Raw genomic sequence first — 24,890 nt, 5'->3', positions numbered from 1 at the left:
TTATTTTTAATTTTGGTTCGTTTTTAACAAGAACTTATTTGTTATAATTAAATAAACAATAATAAAGTTATTTTATAATGACAGTACACTGAAGATTTGAAAGTAACTATAAATAAACCATGTATCAATCACTGCATTATTATTTATATTTTTCAGAAAGACGCAGTGGTAACCTTAACATTTTATTTTATGATTTAACATTTGTAAATGGTGTAAAGCAAAAGAGTTGTAAAAATTCTGAAAATGAATAAATCAGTATATATACACAATTATTTAATTTAAGTGTCATGTTTATTTTTATTGATGTAAGATCAAGCTTCTGACCTTTAAATCAAAACATACTCATGACTTCATGGCATGAATTACTGCTTTATTTAATCAGAAACACTGTCTAAACATTATTTGTGTATTTTGCTTTCATTTTATTAGAAGTAAGCCAACAGCGTCCCCTAGTGAATTAAAACTCCTTACTGAGTTGACATTAGGACCCGGGGGGCTCTATCATACACCGAATTCTGTACTGTATTCTCAGTTTAAATGCAGCGATCCAAAAGAGTGAATCTTATCATTTATTCAGGCAAACTTTGCTTCAAGAATGAGCCACACTGCTGACGTGATCTAATCACTAGCCCACCCTGAGCACATGTGAGTTAATGTATTGAATGTATTACACAAGTGAGTTAAGACATAACAGCATAATTTTTCATATCGGACCGATATTTACATTTAAAGCCATTATCGGCCAGGGAAGAGAAGAAATGCTGTCACAAGAGGGAGGGGAAGCTATTTTGATTACAGATTACACAGGCACATACATTTAAAGAAATAATGTGCATAGACAAATCATCTAATAAATATATGCAATATTCCATAAAAATAAGAATTGCCCATTTATATTTCATGGTGTTTGTAAATCAATTTAAATACATAAATTAATTTGCTAATTGATCTCATTTATCAGAGAAATAAAGAGAAAGAGAAATCAGCCAGTGTTGAGCTCTTCACTGATCTGATCCGCTCCATTGAGCGATGTCAGTCTGAGCTGCTGAAGATGATGGAGGAACAGCAGAAAGCAGCAGAGAAACAGGCTGAAGATCTCATTAAAGAGCTGCAGCAGGAAATCACTGATCTGAAGAAGAGAAACACTGAGCTGGAGCAGATCTCACACACTGATGATCATCTGCACCTCCTACAGGTCTGTCAACATCTACCTAAATCAGAGGTTCAGGATCTACCCCATCTGAGGGTCCTACCCCCTATTAGCATCATTCAGATACTATTAGTTTTTAATTATAATTATGATGTTATACTATTAGTTTATATATATATATATATATATATATATATATATATATATATATATATATATAAGTAAAAGTTTTAGTATTTTTTTTAGTTTTTTATTTATCTATTTTTTTTAATGCGTCTATAGTTCTCTTTCAAACAATCGCTCGGTATCTCACTACGGGAAACGCCTCAGGCGTGATAGACTATGGAAGCACCAATCACACCACGAGATTTTCTCAATGCTCCAGTGGATTCTAAGGCTATATTCGGATTAGACAGATCCTGGCCTGTTTTCTCTCTGTCTGCTAGATGAAGCCAAAGAAATCTGCTGGCTTTTTATCAGGAGGGTTGGAGAAAGTGTTCTGCTCATCCTTTGGTCCTTGCGACGGTAACCAAGTGTTACAGGCTTCAGTTTGCTGTAAAACCCCCTCCTTTCAACGGGGTTATAAGCATCAGTAGCAACAGGGGATTTGACTCAGGTGCTAGAAGTAGAAGTAGCCTCCCTTTTAGAGAAAAGAGCTATAAGACAACTTCCAGTGGGGGAAACTCAGAAACTTTGTGTTTGTTTGTTTTTTCAATGGAAGTTGTGGTTCTCACAATTTTGAAGAAAAAAAAAAAAAAAAACATTAGACAACTAAAAATCACATGCAATTTATGAATGAATGATTCCAAGATGTACTTGTTTCCTTACTGGATGAATCAGAGTTTTTGAAAAAATCTCTTGTAGGATTCAAAGAAAAATTAATTTTAAAAGCCACTTTTCACCACCTAGTGGCATACAATGTAACAATGTAATCGATAAATCTTCATTTGAAGTGTCAAATTACTTTTTAAAACTTTTATCCCAGTACTACTTTGATTATTTGAATGTTTTTAACACAGAAACGATACTGTCTGTGTGGTTGAAAAGACTGTTTGTGAAGCTGTTTTATTACATGACAGCTGCTCTCTGTAGGTAGGCGGCAGCGTGAAGGCAGATTTATGTTCAAATCACACTGGTGTGATTTGAATACATATAGACATATAGATATACATATACATATACTGTCTGTATATGTATATGTAATATCAGTGAATTGGTGCACCTGAGTGAGCAAACGGCAGTCCATCGATGCCAGGAGCTTCTGAGAGCCGGAAACGGTAGGAACAAACTTCTCCATCAGTGTAACCATCGCAAGCTTCTCCAGATCACTGACAGACAGAACCAGAATATAAACTTACTGGAAGCTGTTCACTCTTTAAATACAGTTTTCATATGTAATGCAGTACATTCTAAAGTGGATGAACATATCACACCTGAAATTAAAGTGCTAAACACTGAAAGTCTTACCCTTTTGTGATCATCTGACGTTCTGCATTCGGAACAAAACATTCTTCAACTCTTGTGACAGCAGCTTCTGGAACATGATCTTGACTGTCAACTCATCAAGTGATGTTTGACAAAGGCATTACTGATTCAGACATTGCGGGGCACAATAACCAGAGAAAAGTCTCTGCTGGGACGGTGTAATAGTCAGACTCCACTCACTGCCTTGCGGTTTAAGGTCAATAGGAATCCGGTCCTTCTTCACGGTGTCTTTCAGCACTCCAGTGTAGTACATGACCATCACCTCATACAGCAGACTGTGCCGTGCGCTGCATTGAGCTGGTGTTCTTCAGGACAATGGAGAGTTTGGCGTCTACACTGATACAAGGTCATGTCCCATCCATGATCATCTCAACACTCACAATGATGTTATGGGGGATGGATACAAAGCCGGCTTGGAGCCGAAGCAACTGGCCATCTTGGGGCAGTTTTGAATGCAGTTTACAACCCTCACTTAATTCTCTCATTTTATAATAATAAACATTAAATAAAAATAAAATCACAAAATATAAAACTGAATTAGTTTGGTTAAAATAGTTAATGGTCTGTGTTGCACACGAAGAGCCTTTGTTGAACAGTAATGAAAAAAACACTATTTTCGGAAATAATGTATAGCACAACAAATCAAGCACCTCTTGAGTGATTTGAAACAGTCCTTATATCAGGTGCTAACATGACAGACAAATGTCAAGAAAAGGTCAAAACATTAAAGAAAGTTACCTGATTGAATAAAAACATCATCATTATGGCTCTGTTGTTCCTCAGCTGTGTTTTCTCTTCATCATCTTCCTGAATCCGTCGCATCAGTCACACACAACCAAACCTTTCCTAGCCCCTAAGAAACACAGAATCACAGTGACTTTCACTTTATATGACAACGGTTTCGCTGAAGACGGTTTTAAAGAAAAAAAAAACTATTGGTATACTGGATGTACGTAAAGAAAGAAAATTTGGAAATGTCAAAATAGCAACCATGGTGCCTTAGAAACGTTTTGTTCTGGTAATAATGACACTACATAACGTTTAATGTACATAGACACTGCATTCAGATTATTTATTCAGACTGAATCAGATCTCTGCATGTTCCAATATATATTTAGCCTGTTGATTTTTAACAAGGTCGGTACTGTTTTTGGTAATCACTAGGTAGAAAATCATATCCTTAAGTAAAACCAGTTGAAAACCGAGGAAGATTGTGGAGTCCAATCAATTTGAGAAGTTCAGTTGAAGTCAGCAGAAAGAAAAGAAAAACTGCAAAGACAAATGAACAGTCATTCAGGTAAAATAATCTTTAACAAACCTCTCAGCTTATTAGTGAGGATCAGATTTCTGTGATGAAGCAATCAATAACCAGCATGGAAGGACTTGTATTGTTTCATTTAGTAGGTCTACTGCCCTTTTCAAAAGTGAGCTGCTGCGCTTCGCTTCATTTACAGCTGATCTTAATCTACCCCCATCTACTGTTGGTATGGAGCAGAAACACCCTTCATCTCTGGAGGGGCCTTCTACTTCCAAGCTGCACTGAGACACGTTGTTGACTAGAATTTCTTAAGTTCAATTTAAATTAATGAATCTTTTACCTGCTTAGAAGCGAACATTTTTTAGGTTGAGCAATTACATTGACTCGGTTCCATTTTCATGTCAGAACAACCTCAGCTTGATAAACCAAACCCTGATGTGTACATCACAGAGACTATTTGGCATCTGCAAGGCGTATTTTTTTTTTTTTTTTAGAGGGCTCATCTAAAATGTCTATTGGACACTTCCTATCAGATGTACACATACACTGACCAACAGAAAATAACCATATTCTGCATGAGATGTGAATATTTAGCCTGCCCTGCTGCGCAAAAAAAAAAAAAAAAAAAAAAAAAAAAAAAAAAAAAAAAAAAAAAAAAAAAAAAAAAAGTCTAGGATGAAGTATAATATGACTTAATGAAAGTCAACAAAATGCTACATTTCCAGGAAATTGCACATTACTTTGTAAATAAGTTACTGAAGACATTCTTTCCCATCTCCAGCTGTTAACATGGGATTACAAAAATGTTATGACTTGATTCTTCTTTATATAACAGCATCTGAATGAAGACAATATTGCTTAGGAAATAAACTACCCATGCAAATAATTATGCCCATTATTATGCAAATACACTAGAGAATGATTTGTTCATGACCATCTGCTCACAAACATTAGTACAGAGACAAAATGAACAACGAGGATCTTTGTTGACTTTCAGTTTCATACAAGAATGAAAACTTTAATGCACCAAGTAGACAGGGCATTAGAAGGCTTTACACAGAGTGCTCGTTTAACTTTGGTTTCACCACAATATCAGCAAATCCATGCACTTGAGTGAGCAGGCGGCAGTCCATCGATGCCAGGAGCTTCTGAGAGCCGGAGACCGTAGGAACAAACTTCTCCATCAGTGTAACAGTCTCAAGCTTCTCCACATCACTGACAGAAAGAACCAGAATATAAACTTACTGGAAGTTTGTCAGTTTATCATATTTAAGTGTAGTACATTACATCTGTTAACCATAAATACATCACGGCTGAAATGAAAATGCTGTTAAACACTGAGTCTTACCCATGTTCGATCTTTCTAACGCTCTGCATTCCCAGTCCCTCTATACGGAACAAAACATTCTTCAATACTTGTGACAGCGGGTTCTGGAACGTGATCTTGACGGTCAACTCTTTACCCACCACAGCATCCTCCAGAGGCTGAAACGGTACAAACACGATCAATGGATGCAGAATGAAATGAGAATAAGATTTGAGAGCTAAAAATGGAGGGAATAAACTTCAATGTAGTCTGTTCCTCACACAAACAATCATGTGACTCTAGAAGACATGGACTATAGTGCACAAGTCATAATCAAATCAAATTCAAATTTTATTTGTCACATACATATACATACATAGTACGACATGTAGTGAAATGTATTGTACGACTGTCCAACAAAATTAAGAAAAACCTCAAGTTTACAAAAATACAAATAGAAAAAGTACAGTAAACCTACAGAAACTAGCAATAAAATAACAAATAGATATGAGAATAAAGATAGAATATGATTCAATATAGATTCTATAAAAGTAAAGTGTATGTCAGTGATAAAGTGTCCGTGTGCTGTGCAGTGCAGTAAAGTGTATAAGTGAGTAAAGGGAATACTAAAGACAAAGGGTATGCAAGTCCCACTCATTTATCCTTACGTAACCTTCTACAAATTAGTGCAGATTGTAATTGAAAATGTGCAAAGTGGAAGTGTGGGGTGATGTGATTAGAGTGGAGAGTGGTTAAGAGTCCGGATGGCCTGCGGGAAGAAGCTCCTCCTCATTCTCTCTGTGTTCGCCTTCATGGAGCGGAAGCGCCTCCCTGAACGCAGCAGAGAAAAAGAGTCCATTGTTGGGATGGCTGAGGTCCTTCACTATCTTCCTGGCCCTGGTCAGGCACCGCTTGCTGTAGATCTCCTGCAGGTCAGGGAGCTCGGTGTGAATGGTACGTTCCGCTAAATGCACCACCCTCTGGAGGGCTCGTCTGTCCTGCATAGTGCAGTTCCCGAACCAGGAAGTGATGCTGCCCGTCAGGACGCTCTCGATGGTGCAGGTGTAAAAAGTCTTAAGCACCCGAGAGGGAAGTCTAAAGTCCTTTAAGCGTCTCAGATGGTACAGACGCTGCCTGGCCTTCTTCACCAGGGTGCTGGTATGACAGGACCAAGTCAAGTCCTGCGTGATGTGAACACCCAGGTATCTGAAGCTGTCCACTCTCTCCACTGGAGTCCCGCTGATCGTGATCGGCTGGTATGACCGCTCCTGCTTCGTACTGAAGTCCACTATCAGCTCCTTAGTTTTGCTGATGTTCAGGTGTAGACTATTCACCTGGCACCAACTCTCCAGGTTCTTAATCTCCTGTATGTAGGCCGTCTCGTCGTTGTCTGAGATCAGGCCCAACACAGTGTCATCAGCAAACTTGATGATGGTGGTGGAGTTGGAAGTGGCCACACAGTCATAAGTGTACAGCGAGTACAGCAGGGAGCTCAGAACACAACCTTGAGGGGCTCCAGTGCTTAGGGTGATGGAGGATGAGGTGCGTTTACCCATCCGTACGGCTTGCTGTCTGTCCTTCAGGAAGCTGGAGATCCATTGGCACAAGTATGTGCTGAGACCAAGGACCTCCAACTTGGAGGTGAGTGTGGAGGGAATTATGGTGTTAAACGCTGAACTGTAGTCCACAAACAGCATTTTTACATAATTCCCTTTTCTGCAGTCCAGGTGACTTGTTGTGGTGTGGAGGAGGTGTGAGATGGCATCCTCCGTGGAGCGGTTATATACAGGTCCTTCTCAAAAAATTAGCATATTGTGATAAAGTTAATCATTTTCTGTAACGTACTGATAAACATTAGACTTTCATATATTTTAGATTCATTACAACACAACTGAAGTAGTTCAAGCCTTTTATTGTTTTAATATTGATGATTTTGGCATACAGCTCATGAAAACCCAAAATTCCTATCTCAAAAAATTAGCATATTTCATCCGACCAATAAAAGAATGGCCATTATGTTCATTTATGCACTCAATACTTGGTCGGGAATCCTTTTTCAGAAATGACTGCTTCAATGCGGCGTGGCATGGAGGCAATCAGCCTGTGGCACTGCTGAGGTGTTATGGAGGCCCAGGATGCTTCGATAGCAGCCTTAAGCTCATCCAGAGTGTTGGGTCTTGCGTCTCTCAACTTTCTCTTCACAATATCCCACAGATTCTCTATGGGGTTCAGGTCAGGAGAGTTGGCAGGCCAATTGAGCACAGTAATACCATGGTCAGTAAACCATTTACCAGTGGTTTTGGCACTGTGAGCAGGTGCCAGGTCGTGCTGAAAAATGAAATCATCTCCATAAAGCTTCTCAGCAGATGGAAGCATGAAGTGCTCCAAAATCTCCTGATAGCTAGCTGCATTGACCCTGCCCTTGATAAAACACAGTGGACCAACACCAGCAGCTGACATGGCACCCCAGACCATCACTGACTGTGGGTACTTGACACTGGACTTCAGGCATTTTGGCATTTCCCTCTCCCCAGTCTTCCTCCAGACTCTGGCACCTTGATTTCCGAATGACATGCAAAATTTGCTTTCATCCGAAAAAAGTACTTTGGACCACTGAGCAACAGTCCAGTGCTGCTTCTCTGTAGCCCAGGTCAGGCGCTTCTGCCGCTGTTTCTGGTTCAAAAGTGGCTTGACCTGGGGAATGCGGCACCTGTAGCCCATTTCCTGCATACGCCTGTACACGGTGGCTCTGGATGTTTCTACTCCAGACTCAGTCCACTGCTTCCGCAGGACCCCAAGGTCTGGAATCGGTCCTTCTCCACAATCTTCCTCAGGGTCCGGTCACCTCTTCTCGTTGTGCTGCGTTTTCTGCCACACTTTTTCCTTCCCACAGACGTGCCTTGATACAGCACTCTGGGAGCAGCCTATTCGTTCAGAAATTTCTTTCTGTGTCTTACCCTCTTGCTTGAGGGTGTCAATGATGGCCTTCTGGACAGCAGTCAGGTCGGCAGTCTTACCCATGATTGCGGTTTTGAGTAATGAACCAGGCTGGGAGTTTTTAAAAGCCTCAGGAATCTTTTGCAGGCGTTTAGAGTTAATTAGTTGATTCAGATGATTAGGTTAATAGCTCGTTTAGAGAACCTTTTCATGATATGCTAATTTTTTTAGATAGGAATTTTGGGTTTTCATGAGCTGTATGCCAAAATCATCAATATTAAAACAATAAAAGGCTTGAACTACTTCAGTCGTGTTGTAATGAATCTAAAATATATGAAAGTCTAATGTTTATCAGTACATTACAGAAAATAATGAACTATCACAATATGCTAATTTTTTGAGAAGGACCTGTATACTGCTGTTATAAGGCAATTTAAAAAAAAAAAAAAAAAAAAAAAAAAAACCCAACCCTAACCCGGTGTTAAATATTTCTTCAAACTGGAAACTACTTCTGCGTTAATGTGCTAATTTTGACAGCATATAGTTATGATACATCACAAATCAAGACTATTGACTCATTGACGTACAGTGATTATGAGGTCTGGAGTGCGCAGTCTGAAGTTGAACTGTGTGGCTAGAACCTGTTTGGTCTGGTCAACCCGTCCGGTGACCGTGAGCATCAGAGCACCCTGGTCCACCAGATGGTTCATGTACTCGTTATAATGCAGAATCCAAGGAATAGTCTTAGCTGAAGGGAGACAAGGAGCATGACATTAATGACAATAAAACTATTACAATGAGAAACAGGTTTCCTCTTTGCTCACTGCCCATAAGAGTGACCAATTAGTCATGTTACATTCTCAATGTGTAAGAAGATTACTGTTTGTATGTTTTGTTTTCGTTCATGTTGTGACTAAGGTACTAATATGCACCTTTTAGGGGCAAGTAAGGCACAAAGATGGCCTTTTAAGGGACTAGAGGTGCAATTTCCTCGATGAAATTGAAAATCACCAAGTGATTTGACAAAAGCAGCTACCGATTCAGACATTGTGAGGCACAATAACCAGAGAAAAGTCTCTCCTGGGACGGTTTAATAGTCAAACTCCACTCACTCTCTTGCGGTTTGAGGTCAATAGGAATCCGGTCCTTCTTCACGGTGTCTTTCAGCACTCCAGTGTAGTACATGACCATCACCTCATACAGCAGACTGGCCGTGCGCCGCTTTGGGCTGGTGTTCTTCAGGACAATGGAGAGTTTGGCATCTACACCAATACGTGGTCCCGTCCCGTCCATGACGATCTCAATACTCACATCGTGGTCAGTGGGCAATGGATACAAAGTCGGCTTGGAGCCAAAACGACTGGCTGTTTCCACAGCTATGCGCTCCTCCTCTGAACCTGATGAACGGACAGTAAAGAGTGGGAGTGACATTAGTGTCTGTCAAAAATCAAACCTTCACCCTACCCGTTTGTGTTCATCCGCTTCTCCAATTTCCTCTTTTTACATTGACTATCACTCTAGACCAGGGGTCATCAAACTTTATCCTGGGGGGCTGGTGTCCTGCAGAATTTAACTCGAAGCTCCCAGGCAGGTAGGATGAGGCAACTTGAAGTATACCTAGTAAGACCTTGATTAGCTGCTTCAGGTGTGCTAAACTGTGCAAGACCCTCCAGGACTGAACTTTGTGACCATTGCTCTGGACTAATACAATCAGATACAATAACTTCCCAGATATAACAAATTTAACATTGACTACTGCAATTCAGTTTGTAACAGTCAATAGGAAATCAATGGGATGAGAACAAGATTTGACTGAAGTTAAACGGTTTAAAGTAATTGTGCATCATCATTGACATTTTTGCTTAATTCACCATGTTCCAATACACTGAATCCATTTTGCAACGCACTGATTCTTATTTCAGTTTCAAAGCGCTCCAAACAGATCACGTATCGGGAATCATTCGATTCAGATCGTGACAGCGCAGACCCCCCCCAAATCATTTAGAACAGAACTTGAGCGGGTTTGTGAATCTTTAAATTTAATGAGTTGAAAGAGTCGGGATACATACTCCAAAGTCCCAAGCTGAAATGGTTCACGAATCATTCAGATCAGGATTTGGAATGCATATTTTGAATAATTTGATTCAGGATAAGATATCCGAAATTCCAATTAGATTTCTTTCAGTTAACCACCACATTTAAAAAAAAAAAAAAAAAAAAAAAAAAAAAAAAGCTTAATTTATCCCTATGATGAGGTCAAGCTAGGGTTGCCAGGTGTGCAGTTTTCCTCCTTTAATCAAACATTTGTAGTGTGCCTCCAATCCAATAATTGCAAAGAGCATTGTGCCTTGCTACTTCTGAGAAGAAACAAGATCTCAGCTTTCAAATTCTGGCCATTTTAAAACTTCAAACAATACATGCCATTTTGATGCTCTTGACAGATCACTGTAGCTGCTTCAGTTTAAACAGTAGCCGAGTCTCTTCCACTTTAACACAAGTTATAGCAGAGATGCTCACAAGTCTTTAACCTGGAGTCGGAGTTCAGTCGAGTCTCTGGTCACGAGTCAAGTCATTTAATGGCTCGCTTTAAAAATAAAATAAAAATAACTCATTCATAATCCAAGTACTGAAATCTTCCCATTTACGGTTTTATAGGCTATAGACAAAATGTGCTCTGTGTGTAAAAAAATAAAGTTAATCCATTACCATGTTCAAAACAGTTTCTGTAATCAAATTGTACAATTTAAGGAAGAGTCCAATCTACAGTGACACACAAGGAAATGTGACATTACAAACCATACAAATAAAATGTAGGATATAAATCAGGGGTATTCAATTAAAGTTCCAAGAGGCACGTCCTCTATTTTCCAAGCAGAGATCTGGGACAGGGAAGAAAAAAAAAAAAAAAAACCTATCCATGCAAGGCCATGTGGCTGTATAAAATATGATTTTTTTTCCCTGCGTTTTGCTCCTGAAACCTACACCGTTTTTAGTAGATAATGCTTTAAGTAAACTTTGAAACTGCTAGTTGTCCATCTTTTTTGCTCAAGATAAGAGCGTTGATTGTAGCTACATTAGCATTTTAAGTTCCATCCTAGCCATCCAACAACAATTTTCCCAATTATAATTAGGTTACATGATTCTTTTGAAATGTTCTTAGCCTACAGATTAGTGCTAGACCACATCTGATAGATGTAAGAAAGATTAAGTAGGCTACATGTGCAGCATTTTCTGCTGTTTTAGTGAAAGTGGTCTATAATTTTGCTGCTCTCAGTGTTTGGGTTAAAATAACCGCGTCATCCGCCGCTCTTGACTTGGCACCGGCGCGCGTCCGGAGAGAGCGCACGAGCTGAAAGGGCTTGAATAAAGCGCGTTTGGCTTTAGACAAAATACTAGGATATAGCGCTGAAAGACATTTACTATAAACAACCCTGAGCGCTTGTGACCCGCTCCGCTGTTTTGACGCGCTGCCTGTGTAAAATGGTGCTTCCGTTACGGCTCGCGGTGCGGATGCGGTCCGCCTTGAATATCATGAGTGACCCTGGAGCACAAAACCAGTCTTAGTCACTGGGGTATACTTGTAGCACTAGCCAACAATACACTGCATGGGGCAAAATTATCAATTTTTCTTTTATGCCATAAACCATAAGGATATTAAGTAAAGACCATGTTCCATGAAGATTGTAAAATTTCCTACTGTAAATGTCAAAACGTAACTCTTGATTAGTAATATGCATTGCCAAGAACTGCATGACAACTTAAGGCAATTTCTGTATTTTGATGTTTTACCACCCTCAGATTCCAGAAATTAAATCATTGCATCTCTGCCAAATATTGTCCTATCCTAACAAAACGTACATCAGTGGAAAGCTTATATATTCAGCTTTCAGCTGTATAAATCTCAATTTCAAAAGAATTGACACTTATGACTGCTTGTGTGGTCCAGGGCCACAATTATGCATAAATGTATAAGCATTTAAGGATTAAAGACTTGAATTGCTTTTAAAGTGTTCACGAGTTTTTCTTCGAGTCAAGTCTGGAGTCACTTCAAGTCAAGCCTGAGGTCTATAAAAATGCAAATGTCCGAGTCTCTAACTCGAGTGCCCATCCCTGAGTTATAGCACTTAAACCTGAACAAACATCAGAACGCTGAAAGCTACAACAGCTTGTGAATGTAACTTATCTCAGGAAAGTTATTTAACTATAAAAACAGTAAATACGCTTGTCTCTAGTGTGCATGATTGAATAAATTGGTCATGAAGACAATTAAGTTTATGCAAAAAGAGTTTTACACACATTTCGGTTCAGATTACGTGGTGGAAATTTACACTTAAAGAACCGTCTTTACTGACAAGATGCGCATTAAATATATGAGATTTATTGTGCAGCCCTAGCTTCGCTATGGTGTTCAAAGTGCCAAAAATTTATAGGCCATTTATTTTCAATCATTTTGATTGTTCAGTCACACTTCGGCTTCATTAGATAACCTACTGCCAATGAAAAATTCCTCCAAACATGCATTCATCTTAACTAATCCAATATTTAATAGCGCATTGTTCAAATCAAAAGTTGCAACAGTGATATTTAATGAGCTAACATGAAAAGAGTTGTATTTAAGAAATATTAATAACTTCTGTAGCAAATTAAGATTAACTAATAAGATCTTATTGTGAAGTGCACCGATTGGTCTTTAAGTCTTTTGCACTTTAATCGGTGTAAAAAAAATAACTTTCTACACCAATTATGTATTGCTTTATTGTATTTGTGTTCATTTATTTTGTTATAATTTAAATACAGTATAACAGGTTTAATAACTTACAGTATTGAAATTTATTTGCAAAAAAAAAAAAAATATATATACACAAGGCATACTACCTTATACCGCGATAAGCTTTAGCAATTAATCCCAACAGTATAGCTTCTATCGGGAGCATGTCTATAATGCTTTCTATTAAGGCAACTCTAGGTTTTTGTTTTGTTACCTTCTGGGTATTTGTAGAGGTGTGTGATGTCCACGCGTGCATCAGATCCTACAGCTTTAGTACTGATGTGATGACCGATGGTGCTCTTCTCCACATTAACCTGACTCAAACTTCCATCAGGTTTCTTCTGCCAGTAGATTCTGTCACTGTTCACCTGAGACGCACAGTGAAACCAATTCAGCCATTCAGTAGATGTTCTGGAGTAATTGCTCCCCAGGTGCCGCAGCATGGCTGCCCACTGCTCCGGGTGTGTGTTCACGGTGTGTGTGTGTGCGCGTGCGCATTTGTTCACTACTCACTGCTGTGTGTGTGCACTTGGATGGGTTAAACACAGAGCACCAATTTCGAGTATGGGTCACCATACTTGACAATACGTCACAACTTTTTTTTTTTTTTTTTTAGTTGTTGAACCGATGTTCCAAATTAAAAATGCAAAGTATGAAATGTCACACAAATGAGGGTAAAAAGTTTGTATGAAGCGCTCACTTCAGCAAAGACAAAAGGAGTGTCAAATTTCAGGTCAACTTGTCCGTTGCGGACGGCGGAGACGGGGGTGGGGCCGCAGCGGTATGAGCCATCACTAGTCTCTTGAGGGGTTGAATCCACAACCTGCCACCCACCGTTACCTGGCGGGAGGCCTGGACGGGTCATCCAGGATTCGTTCCACACGTGGAAGTTCCTACAGAGAAACAGAGCCAATGTGTGAGTGTTTGTTAGTCGCCAGTTTACAAAAATACACTTGGGCATCGACTAACAGGGACTGAAACCCTTAAAAAGTGAAACGAGGCACTTCAGAAAATCATGACCATTAACCTCGAACTAAATACCTTCAGAGAATTTAACACTGACGCATGACTGTTAAAGCATTTTTTATTTTTTTTATTTTTTTTAAACGGTCAAGTCAAATGCACAAAACAAATATTCCATAAAAAAAAAAAAAAAAAAAAAAATGCATTCTATATTCCATGAAATAAAGGCTGTAATCGTACCAGACAGAATCGCTGGTGTCGCCTTTAATGAGCTCCAGTTTCTCATCAAGATAAACGTCTGTGGTCAAGGAAAGGTCCGTGTCGTGAGCAGAGCTGAAGTTGGTCACACAACGGGTGGGAATACCAAGACATCTCAACACTGAGAGAGAAATGGAAAGAACATTAAAAGGTATTTATATAAACTCTGAACGGTAAGTGACGCAAAAATTGCAAACAAGCCACTGACGTTCAGGGCAAGTCCAACACCAAGGCAAGACACTAGGAAAAACTTAGCAGTTTTATGCTTCTATATTATGAAGACTTTTACAGAGGGGTTTGTTCATATCATTCACACATGATTTTTATTCCTAAACTCTGAAATAATTTTCTGGCTGTTGTAAGGGATTTGGGGGAAAAAAAAAAAAAAAAAAAAAAAAAAAAATCGTACCAGATGTGGTGACTCCTGCATAGACCCAGCACTGGCCGAATTTGATAGGCTTCCCTGAGCTTTTGTAATACCGTCTCAGGATGTCACCACTGCCGCTCCAAGCAGTGGGACTCGTCCCGCCTTCATAGTTGTTTGTCCAATTACCCATCAGCACACCACGGTCGTCATTTGAGTTCACCTGTCACAGAAGAACAGAAAAGCTTTACAAAAACAGGTGCTTTTCAGCTCTTGAATCATGCATCTTTTCTGTTCCTCAAATATCAGGAAAGATGCAAGAACCCAGGAAATGATTCAAGTCAATAATTTAATGATTATGCAAAAAATATTGTTTAAAGACTGAACTGTTGTTGTGGACATTTAGTCTAGTTCTTTAATAACGGTAAATCAAAAGAGGACTTATCTTTTAGTGTCATTTTTATACTTTGACAATTTATGAAAAGCAGATTTCTGTAAGGTGACTGCTAAAAATTCTTTAAATTAAAAAAGGGCATTTTTTTTAACACTATTGCTCAGTACTAGATTTTATTAGCATTTTAACACTTTTTAGCAATGATACATTAAAAGGTTTAAGTGACAGTAAAAACAATTAAAAAGGATTTCTATTTTGAATAAATAGAATTTAAACTTTATTAATCTGTGAATCTTAAATAATAAAACACATTTTCTACTAATTAAGCAGCACAACCGGTTTCAATATTGCCGTTCAAGAAACATTTGATTATCAAATCAGAATGACTTCTGAAGGATCATGTGACACCAGAGACTGGAGTAATGTTGAAAATCCACCTTTGATCACAGAAATAAATTACACTTTAACAGATATTCACATAGAAAACAGCCATTTTAATATTTTGTAATATTTGTCTTTACTGTATGTTTGATCTTAAGGTAAGAATCTTAAGGTCAGAATCTTAAATCTTAAGGTAAGAATGTCACAAACCTTTTTGCAGTTCTAGATCCATTAATTCACAAGTGTATAGAATTAAAGGACATCTCTCTACACTAATGATGCTTGAAACTGTGCCAGATGAGACAGAGGAGAATGCGTTTTGATGAAAAAGAAACAAGTGCTTCTGCAAACAAGCACTGGCTCTGGTGTTAAACATGTACCGTTTTGAAAAAGATGGATTCCTATAAACTACCACATGATGTCGACTGCAATTCACCTTAAATCCATGCCATATTCAAGACTTCGTATCGATGTCATGTGTATGTGACTCACCAGAGCAGAAACCATTCTGGACACGATCACTGGATCCCTCCATTCGGTCATAGTGACCTCACCCTTCTCCAGCAGAAACAGACATGCTTCCAGGATGTCCCGTTCAAACTTGGGGAAAAAAAAAAAAAAAAAAAAAAAAAAAAAGGAATTCATAAAAACAGATTCATAAATCATAGAATCTGATTGAAACTTAAATGCATACCAATAACAGCAATAATAATAGGTATAGTATTGTATAAGTATTGGATCAAGACTCTGTATCAGCAGATACTCAATGGTCAATGACTCTGATCTGATCGGGACAAAAAAAAAAAAAAAAAAGAAAAAAAAAAAAACCTGATCGGGACATCCCTAACAAATCAATTTCACTCTCTACAATGGAATTGTGTTTCCTCACCTGGGCAAAATTCCATGTTCTGCCTCCAATTTGCTGCTCGGTTCCATAGTAAATTCTGCCCATGCTATTCAGAACATACTCCTTCCTTTCCGCTTCATTATCCAGATACACGGGATCATCTGAGGAGAGACAGATCCATGTGGTGTTACTTCATTAACGTAAATGAGGGGAAACGAGTGTGCTTGACTTCTGTTGACTCTGTACCTTCACACCAGGGGTTGAAGAGCATGTAGATGTCGTTTGGGGTGCAGGTGAACAGCAGGCTGCCCCACGGGGAAAAAGACTCAACGGTCACCCTGTAGCGGCCGATGGAGGCGGTGGGAAGAGTGTTGACCGCCAGCCGCACGCGTTTGTCCTCCTGCTCCACAATCTTCATTGCCCAGCGGCCATCTTCCAGGACATCCACTAACGGGACAGAGATGCGAACCCCAGGATTACTGATGAAGAAGGGATCTGTGTCAAAAACACGAAGACATGGAAACGTTAGATGAACAGCGTTTTAATGATTTAGTTTGATCAAATCATTTGTCAGTGGCTCAGCTGGAGATCCATTAATAAATGAGACTCAAGGAGCAGCTGGATTAGGTTACATAATAACTAGTCCTGGCCCAAACCCAACTACTTCATGACTCACATCCATCACGAATGAAAAGATTAATCTGTCAGTCCTTCTCTTCTGTATAAAGAGCAAGATAACTGAACTACCCATCAGAATGTCTGGGCATCTTTCTGTCTTTGTCACACTGATTTATCATTCAGACAATGCGTCAGACTCCGGATGAAAAACCATTGACAAAAAAAAAAAAAAAAAAAAAAAAAAAGAAGGATTTAACTTCCGTAGCTGCTGCATGTTTGTCTTATGAGTTACGGTAGAGTACAGAAAGAATGAACATCCAACAAAACATGAGTTAAATCAATTTGAAATACCTTACCGTCCAGTTATTTGTTTCTCAGGTTAATGATAGTGTAATTTTAACTCCAAATTTCTATTATGCGTCTGATATGCACTGATTATTTTGACTCAAGTTGTTTTTCCTGGTACTGCTTTTATTTCTGATTTAATTCAAATTCTTCAAACATTTGATTCTTTTCAGTGAATTTTACCATTATAGTTTATTCATTTCGTGAATTAGTTTACATTTTCACTTTATTTTGTATTATTACTTTAATAAGTCTAAAGAGTTTATTCATTTGTTTCAGTTTTAGATTTTAGCAGCTACAGCAAGTTAAACTAATGAAAAAGATTTTAAACATTTTATTCCACTTTGCATTTTATTTCAAATTATTAAAGTGTTATTATACACTGCATGCACATACACTACCTCTATAATACCCCTGATTTTGCAATCTTCTGATTTAAAGTCTGGTCTTCTGGGAGTTTAATGGTGATTTTGATTCTAGGTCTAAGAAAAAAAACGTTGCTCAACAGATCCCTAGATTGAATTATGCAAAGAAACATGCGGTCAGCTGTCCGGTGGGAATGAGAAGTACAGCAGTAATCATGAAAAACATTCACTAAAACTCAAAACAAACAGTAAGAGGGAATCCAGACAAGTCCAGACTTGAGGCTGTCATGTGCGAAGATGTTTGACTTCTTAGAAAGCATCAAATGAAGATACGCAATCATTTTAAAAGGAAGCGAATAATTTGAGCACCTTGTAGTTTAAAAAAAAAAAAAAAAAAAAAAAAAACCCCAAACAGGTTGTTCACCTAACTTCAGCTGCAGCTGCAGCTTGTCCGATCTGGGGTTGAATGGTCTGGAGAACTCGATCCACATCTGGAAGGTCTGTCCTCTGCGGACGATCAGCTTGTCGCTGAAGTAAGTGTCTGTATGATGCTCGAGACGGTTCTGCCCATCCTTGGATTTTAGGAGGTCGACCGAATTAACCTTCAGAAGCTTGTCTGAGAAAGAGAGAAAACATCCAGATACACAGCCCTAAGATCATCCAACTTAAAGCATCAAATCTTAGGGTTGTCCAGCAATAGTGGATCCAAATAAGATGGTTTTATTTTTTTAAAAACGAGGTTGTTTATGCAGCTTTTAAAGAGAGAACTTAGTTAAAACTTGAATTTATTTTTTTTAATGCAGATGAGCCTCCCTCTTTTTCCTTCTCACTTGAAGTCTCCAATGCAGACGGGGTCGTAGGCACAGCTGTAGGGCTGCTGGCATTGGGATCTCCATTGGTGTTGGGGCTAGAGCTAAACATTTCTACAATCAGCCTGAAATAAAGGAAAAAATAAAATATGCATACAATATATTGCAATGAGACACACACGATATCAGATACAAGCTCACGACAGAACTGCCGTTTCAGACAGAAAAACAATTGCCACCCCATTGCAAGGCAACCCCAGAATAAGAATTTTATTATAGACTCACGATTCCAAAATGCATTGGATTCAAAACTAAATTAAATACTTTGAATCCAATAAAAAAAAAAATTAAAAAAAAAAAAAAGCGTCTTAACAGATTTTTATTATATACCATTTTAACCAGTATTTGTTTAGCTCCATTCATGCTAACAAACTGAAATTGCTTAAATTTTAGTGGAAATATCTTCCACAAGACCAATGACTCTTACATTCACTAATACACTTTTGCCTTTCAGATTTATTTATATTGTTTTAAGGATGTTTAGACATTTGGACTGAAAAACAAGAGGAAGCTACAGAATTGGACCAGACATCCCTGTGTGTGCAAGACTAAAGGTTTCAGAGGAGAATCAGCTCTGGGAGCAGTTTCAGGCTTCTTTTGACACAATGACAGTTCTTTAATAAATACCACCACCTTCCCTTCCATCCATCAAATGTAGGTTATTCTATGCATACCAAGATGTGCATAATTTTAAAAAAAAAAAAAAAAAAAAAAAAAAAAAAAAAAAAAGTGTTCACTCTGCTAACAGTCCTGTATTTAATTATTTTTTTTAGGCCCCCTTTTGCCAATTTTCAAATGAGTTTGCATATTTGCATGACTTTCCAGAAGGAGTTAGCATTAAAACATACATAGAGCACTTTCTAACAATATGCAATTGTGTAAACTGCATCAATTTGATATTTGACACCGTTGTCAACAGAAAAGCAACCAACCAAAACTAAACTTACATACTCAGCAGAAATTAATGAGAAGTGCTTTCACATCACTGGCCACAAAGACTTCAGTGAAACTAAAACGTAAATGTAATAGATGAGCTGAAAGCTTCGTCAAACAAAAATTCTATTCAGAAACTCAAAAATTAAGCATCACATCTGATACTAACTCACAGGTAAAGTGATGGAAATGTGAGCTCATTCAGTAGTTTAACAGTATAAAGCAGTATCATAATATATTAGTAGAAGTATGTAATTTAATTAGCTGTAGGCCAAATCAAAGTTTGAGGTGTGCTGTCAGTTTAGAGATGACAGAAACAGGACTTGAACAGACAGAATGAACAGAAGTCTAGTGGAAGTCATAACTACCTTAAACTAAATTGACACCTTGTCTTTATTTACAGTGCATCTGGAAAGTTTCACTTTTTCCACATTTTGTTATGTTACAGCCTTATTCCAAAACGCATGTTAAAAAAAAAAAATATATAAATAAAAAAAATTCCACAAACAATACCCCACACTGTCAATGTGAAAAATATTTATTTTAAACACTTGCAAATTTCATGAATTTAAAAAGAAAGAAAGGCAACACAAAAAAAGTACTCACAGCCTTTGCCACGACACTCAAAAAGGAGCTCAGGTGCATTCTGTTTCCACTGATCATCCCTGATTTATTTCTACAACTTGACTGGAGTCCACCTGTGGTAAATTCAGTTGATTGGACATGATTTGGAAAGGCACACACCTGTCTATATGAGGTCACACAGTTAACAGTGCACATCAGAGCAATAATTGCAAGCTGGTCAGCTCTTTTAAGCATTAAAAATGTGAAATCATGCAGATTAGATGTCATTAATGAAATTCATCAAGTCATATTCTGTTTACATGAGAAGGGTTTGAATGTTGGGTTTGTTTGGGTTCATGCTCATGTAGGAGTTGAGGAAAATAAAGCCATTGATAAGCTGGCAAAATTGTCATTGAAGTGACCAACCGTGTATTTAAATATCCCATTAAGTAAAGCTGAGGGAAAGGGTATTATTAAATCTCGAATGATGGGAAAATGGCATCAATACTGGGATCTAAATTATACAGGTCGACACCTTTATAATATTCAGGAAAAAGTCAGAGGAGGCAGAATGAGGGGTAGAAACCGAAAAGAAGAGGTTCTTTTTACTCAGCTTAGAGTAGGACATATTGGTCTGATTCTGAATCAGACACTATACAAAATGGGTAAACATCCAACAGGTTTGTGTGAAAATTGTGATTTTTTTTTTTAAACCCATATTCCGGGTTCAGCCTGTTGGGTCATTTAATTGGGTTGTTTTTAATATTTTTACCCAGGTGTTGGATTTTTTTTTTTTTTTAAACCCAAATGCCGGGTTCAGTCTGTTGGGTCATTTTATTGGGTTGTTTTTAATATTTTTACCCAGGTGCTAGGTTATTTTTTTTCTACCTTGCCGCTGGGTTGAGCTAGTCTCCGGTGAGACATGCAGCTGCTGAGAGCACGGGTTTTTTAGATCCACATGAGAGAGTGGTTCTCAGCTCCGTCGCTGATTTGATGCACTCTTTTGGGGAAATAAAGGTTTGTATACATTTTATTTCATTTATAAAGTTTTTAATGTGGTGTATATTATAATATTTTATGCAAGTCAACATTAGGACGTGATGTCAGTCAGCTGCATCAGCGGCGGTCGTCGTTTCGTGCAGGAAACGCCTTTGCCTTGCATAAAATAAATAGATTTTTTGTTATAATAATAGGTGTGATTTAATTTCTTAATGTTCTACAATTTCAGTACTGTTTGTTATTGGCCAGGATTTGGAGTCAGTCACGGTACGCGATCCCTCAGCTACGAGTGAAACATTAGGCCGTGGTCTAAAGTTCGCAGTTCCCCCAGGAACAGCAGCCCTTCACCGGCTCAGATTTGGCACAAGAATTGGCATCGTTTCTGTAAAAAGCGATTACAGAGAACGGTTGAATACACTTAAATAAAAAAAAAATGCTAATTCTAAATATGCCTTTTTTATTTCTAAAATGCTTGTTAAACGAGTTTAAATGTATGTAATATTGTAAACTATGCTGTATTCACCCAAATAAATTCAATTTGTATTGGATTTTGTCCATGGGTGTTCTTGCTTAATAAATGTTCTATCGCTGTTGCCTATAGTAATTCTGTGTTTTTTGTTGTTTTAATTTCCAGCCTATTTTAAACCAGCAATATAATTTTTAAACCATAGATTATACTTAAATTAAACAACCAAGCATGGTGGATAAAAATAACCCAGCATATATGGTCTGTCCAATATTTACCCATTTCTGGGTTGCCAAGTAACCCAACACAGTTGTGCGTTTTGTTTTGTTTTTTATAAAAGTGCGTAGACCTCTGAGACAGGATTGTACCAAGGCACAGATCTGGGGAAGGGTACAGAGAAATTTCTGCAGCATTGCAGTTTAACAGAAGCATGTAGTCTCAGTTACCCTTAATGGAAGCTTGAAACAACCAGGACTCTTCCTAGAACTAGCCTTCTGGCCAGTTTGATGGAGAAGGGCCTTGTTGAACCTGATGGTCACTCTAGTTGAGCTCCATGATCATATATGCAGATGAAAACACACTTGGAATTAGCAAAAAAAAAAAAAGCACCTAAAGTACACTCAGACTGTGAGCAGCAAGATTCAAAACAATTCAAAACATCATGTTTGAAGAAAACCAGCTCTGTTCATCACCTGCAGAATACCATCCCAAAAGTAACGTGTGCTGGTGCAACACATTCTCACTCCCAACTCGTCACATATTGACGCTTGGTCAGGATGCTTTAGTGTATTTTTTGATGTGTAGGGTCCTCCATTGCTTTAAATAAGAAACCCTTAGCATCGATATGCCGACGAGAAAGGCACTGGTAATTCTATCATCATGATTATATTTGGTAATAATATTGCCATTATTGAGTAAACTTTGGGGTGTGATTTTTCAATGTAAACAGTCACAACAGTTTTATTTCCATTACAGTATTTACACATTTATGAGCACGTAACCCAACCCCTGCCCCTAAACCTACCATTTGCCACAATTTGTTTTTGTTCTTCAGGTTGGTGTCTTCACCGATATGAGGTCCTGCCCCATCCATGATGATCTCAATGCCCACCTTGTTATCAGTGGGTGAACAAATACAAAGTCAGCTGTTTTCAGAGCATTTAATTTTCATATTTGCACATGCTTAAAGGAGAACATTGAGCAGGATGTGAAAAAACATGTTTTCCTCAATAAAATACAAACCAGAAATAAATGACAGTTAATCAAATTAGCATTAATATTATTAGTGTAATGGGTAGTAGACTCTACGCTGGTTCACCAGATAATTAATCAAATCCTGAAGAAAAACCAGTTGAGAACTGAGGTAGGAATTTGAATTGTGAGAATGAAATAAATTAATCAATTTACGAAAGCGGAAAGAAAAAATAAATAAACCTCAAAGATAAACATGCTCAATAATAAGTGAAAAAGACGGTGTGAATCTTTATTAGATTAGGTTTAGCGTAGGTTTAGTGTGTTCCATTTGTGTGAGCTACTGTGCAAACTGCAATAACTTTTTGACACTACTGTCATCAAAAAAAAGATACTCTAAAGGTTTCTTACTCAGCAGGAATGCATTAGAACCTTTTTTAATAATTAAGTTTATGGGCAGAGCTACTGTATGACATTACTGCAAGATTAAGTAAAATAACTGGATGAACTGGAAGCTTCGACAAACAACATTTCTATTCAGAAAGCAAAAATTAATGATCACATCGGATATTCACTGACTGGCTATTGGTAGCCAGTGCAAATTGATGAACAGAGGTGTGATGTGCATACTTTTCGGCTCATTAAAGATTAATCTTGCACCGGCATTTTGGATTAATTGTAGAGGTTTGATGGAATTGGCTGGAAGACCTGCCAAGAGAGCATTGCAATAGTCCAGCCTGGACAGAACAAGAGCTTGAACAAGGAGTTGTGTTGCATGTTCCGAAAGAAAGGACCTGGGCCCGTTTTCATGAACAATTTTAGTGCTAAGAATGGCTCCTAGTAACAAAATTCTAAGAAAATTCTTAGAAATGTGGGTGTTTCCTCTTAAAATTAAAGAAAAGATCCTAGTAAAGAAAAAAGTAATTCAACTATGCAGCAGTGATGATTTGGGTCTGTTACAGCACCTATTAGGTCTCTGTTATTTTCCTTTAAAACACGGTAAGTATGACAGCATGGTAAATAAAAAATAAAGAATATATATAATGTGTGTGTGTGAGAGAGAGAAAGAGAGAGAGAGCGAGAGAGAGTAGGGGAGAGCGGGGTATGTTGTCACACTTCTCACACTGTCTAACATTTACTGAGCACCATACATCACAATGGTATAAATGTCATACCAAATAAAAGAAGGAAGTCTTCGGCACATATGTTGTATTCATTACATTTTCATATCTTATCTCATTACGTAGTTGTAGACTGTTGAATAGAGAATGTGCACTTGTGACAATTTGCCCCATCGGCGGGTAAATTGTCACACTAGATTATCTAAAAATAAGAACACAACTACTTAATTGTGAATATAGATTTTAATTTTTAAATTGAAACCAGAACTGGAAATATAAACAATCATGCCTAGAAAATTTGGAAAAACAATTATTTAAATCCAAACAATACACATTTCAGTCAAAACACATTAAGTGGCAAGACCACTTTACTTTGAACTTTAAACTCAAATGTTCTCTGGCTTGCACATAGATCCATGATAACTGAATGGAATGCTGCAGATAACTCGCTTAACTTAACATGTTTAACCTCTGAACAAAACAGATGCCCTGTATCTGACTAATGAGACTCATCTTCAGAGTCACGATTCTGGCACACATAAATTGCCTGGCCTGAAGTGCAAGCATCATGGGCCCATTTGTTGCATTTTACACATTTTACCCAGGTCTCTTTTGGACGACTGTTTGAAAATGGCTCCACAAAGACAAGGCAGAAGCAGTATTCATCATCTGATGATGACTCTTGTATGGTTTTTCTTCTTTTAGCTGCCTTGTCCCCTTGTTGGTGCTGGGGCCTGGCAGGGCAGGGTTCTGAATGGGGCGAACTGTGACGTAGGATGGTGCAAACTCGGTTTCCAGAAATACATCTCTGTTGTAAGGTTGAACCCCAGCCACCCTAAAGCCAGCTTGAATGTTCTAGGGGGTTGCAGTTCTGTGTGTTTATTTGTGCTGGGGCAAGTTGTCACATGTGACGACTTGCCCCAAACTGAAATGTGTGCTAATGTTGGCTAAATCTCAAGGTTAGCTCAACATAGCACGTCAGCTAAAGTATCAAACGACACGGTATTGTCTCCTCTATTTTGTGCAAAATAATATTTTTTAACATTCATACCTAACAAAGTTGTATTGCATAAAATTTTAAGTGCAATTTTTTTACTTTTTAAGCCGAAAAATAAGAAAATTGTGCTAACTTCAGATTAGAGATTCATACTCTATGAATCTCATACTTGGTCAGCCAAGTATGGTGACCCATACTCGGAATTCGTGCTCTGCATTTAACCCATCCAACATGCACACACACAGCAGTGAACACACACACACCGTGAACACACACCCGGAGCAGTGGGCAGCCATTTATGCTGCGGCGCC

The 24,890-nt window shown here is 38.1% G+C and overlaps 1 protein-coding gene across 1 annotated transcript; it reads right to left on the bottom strand.

The window, feature by feature from the left end:
• Positions 1–1,592: 1,592 nt before the first annotated feature.
• Positions 1,593–18,360, bottom strand: LOC306859404 (coagulation factor XIII A chain-like; the record flags this gene model as incomplete). Its single annotated transcript, XM_079400417.1, has 16 exons — positions 1,593–1,718; positions 2,373–2,478; positions 2,740–2,940; positions 4,950–5,108; positions 5,242–5,378; positions 8,724–8,884; positions 9,249–9,533; positions 13,119–13,272; positions 13,605–13,797; positions 14,108–14,246; positions 14,535–14,712; positions 15,757–15,864; positions 16,154–16,272; positions 16,358–16,606; positions 17,864–18,055; positions 18,270–18,360. The coding sequence occupies 16 exons, from the start codon at positions 18,358–18,360 to the stop codon at positions 1,593–1,595; spliced, it is 2,598 nt and encodes an 865-aa protein (XP_079256543.1).
• Positions 18,361–24,890: the final 6,530 nt, after the last annotated feature.

This window comes from Barbus barbus, assembly GCF_936440315.1.
Source record: "Barbus barbus genome assembly, chromosome: 40".
Classification (NCBI taxonomy): Eukaryota; Metazoa; Chordata; class Actinopteri; order Cypriniformes; family Cyprinidae; genus Barbus; species Barbus barbus.
The sequence above is the reverse complement of the archived record's forward strand: the minus strand, read 5'-3'. Positions and strand labels throughout refer to the sequence as shown.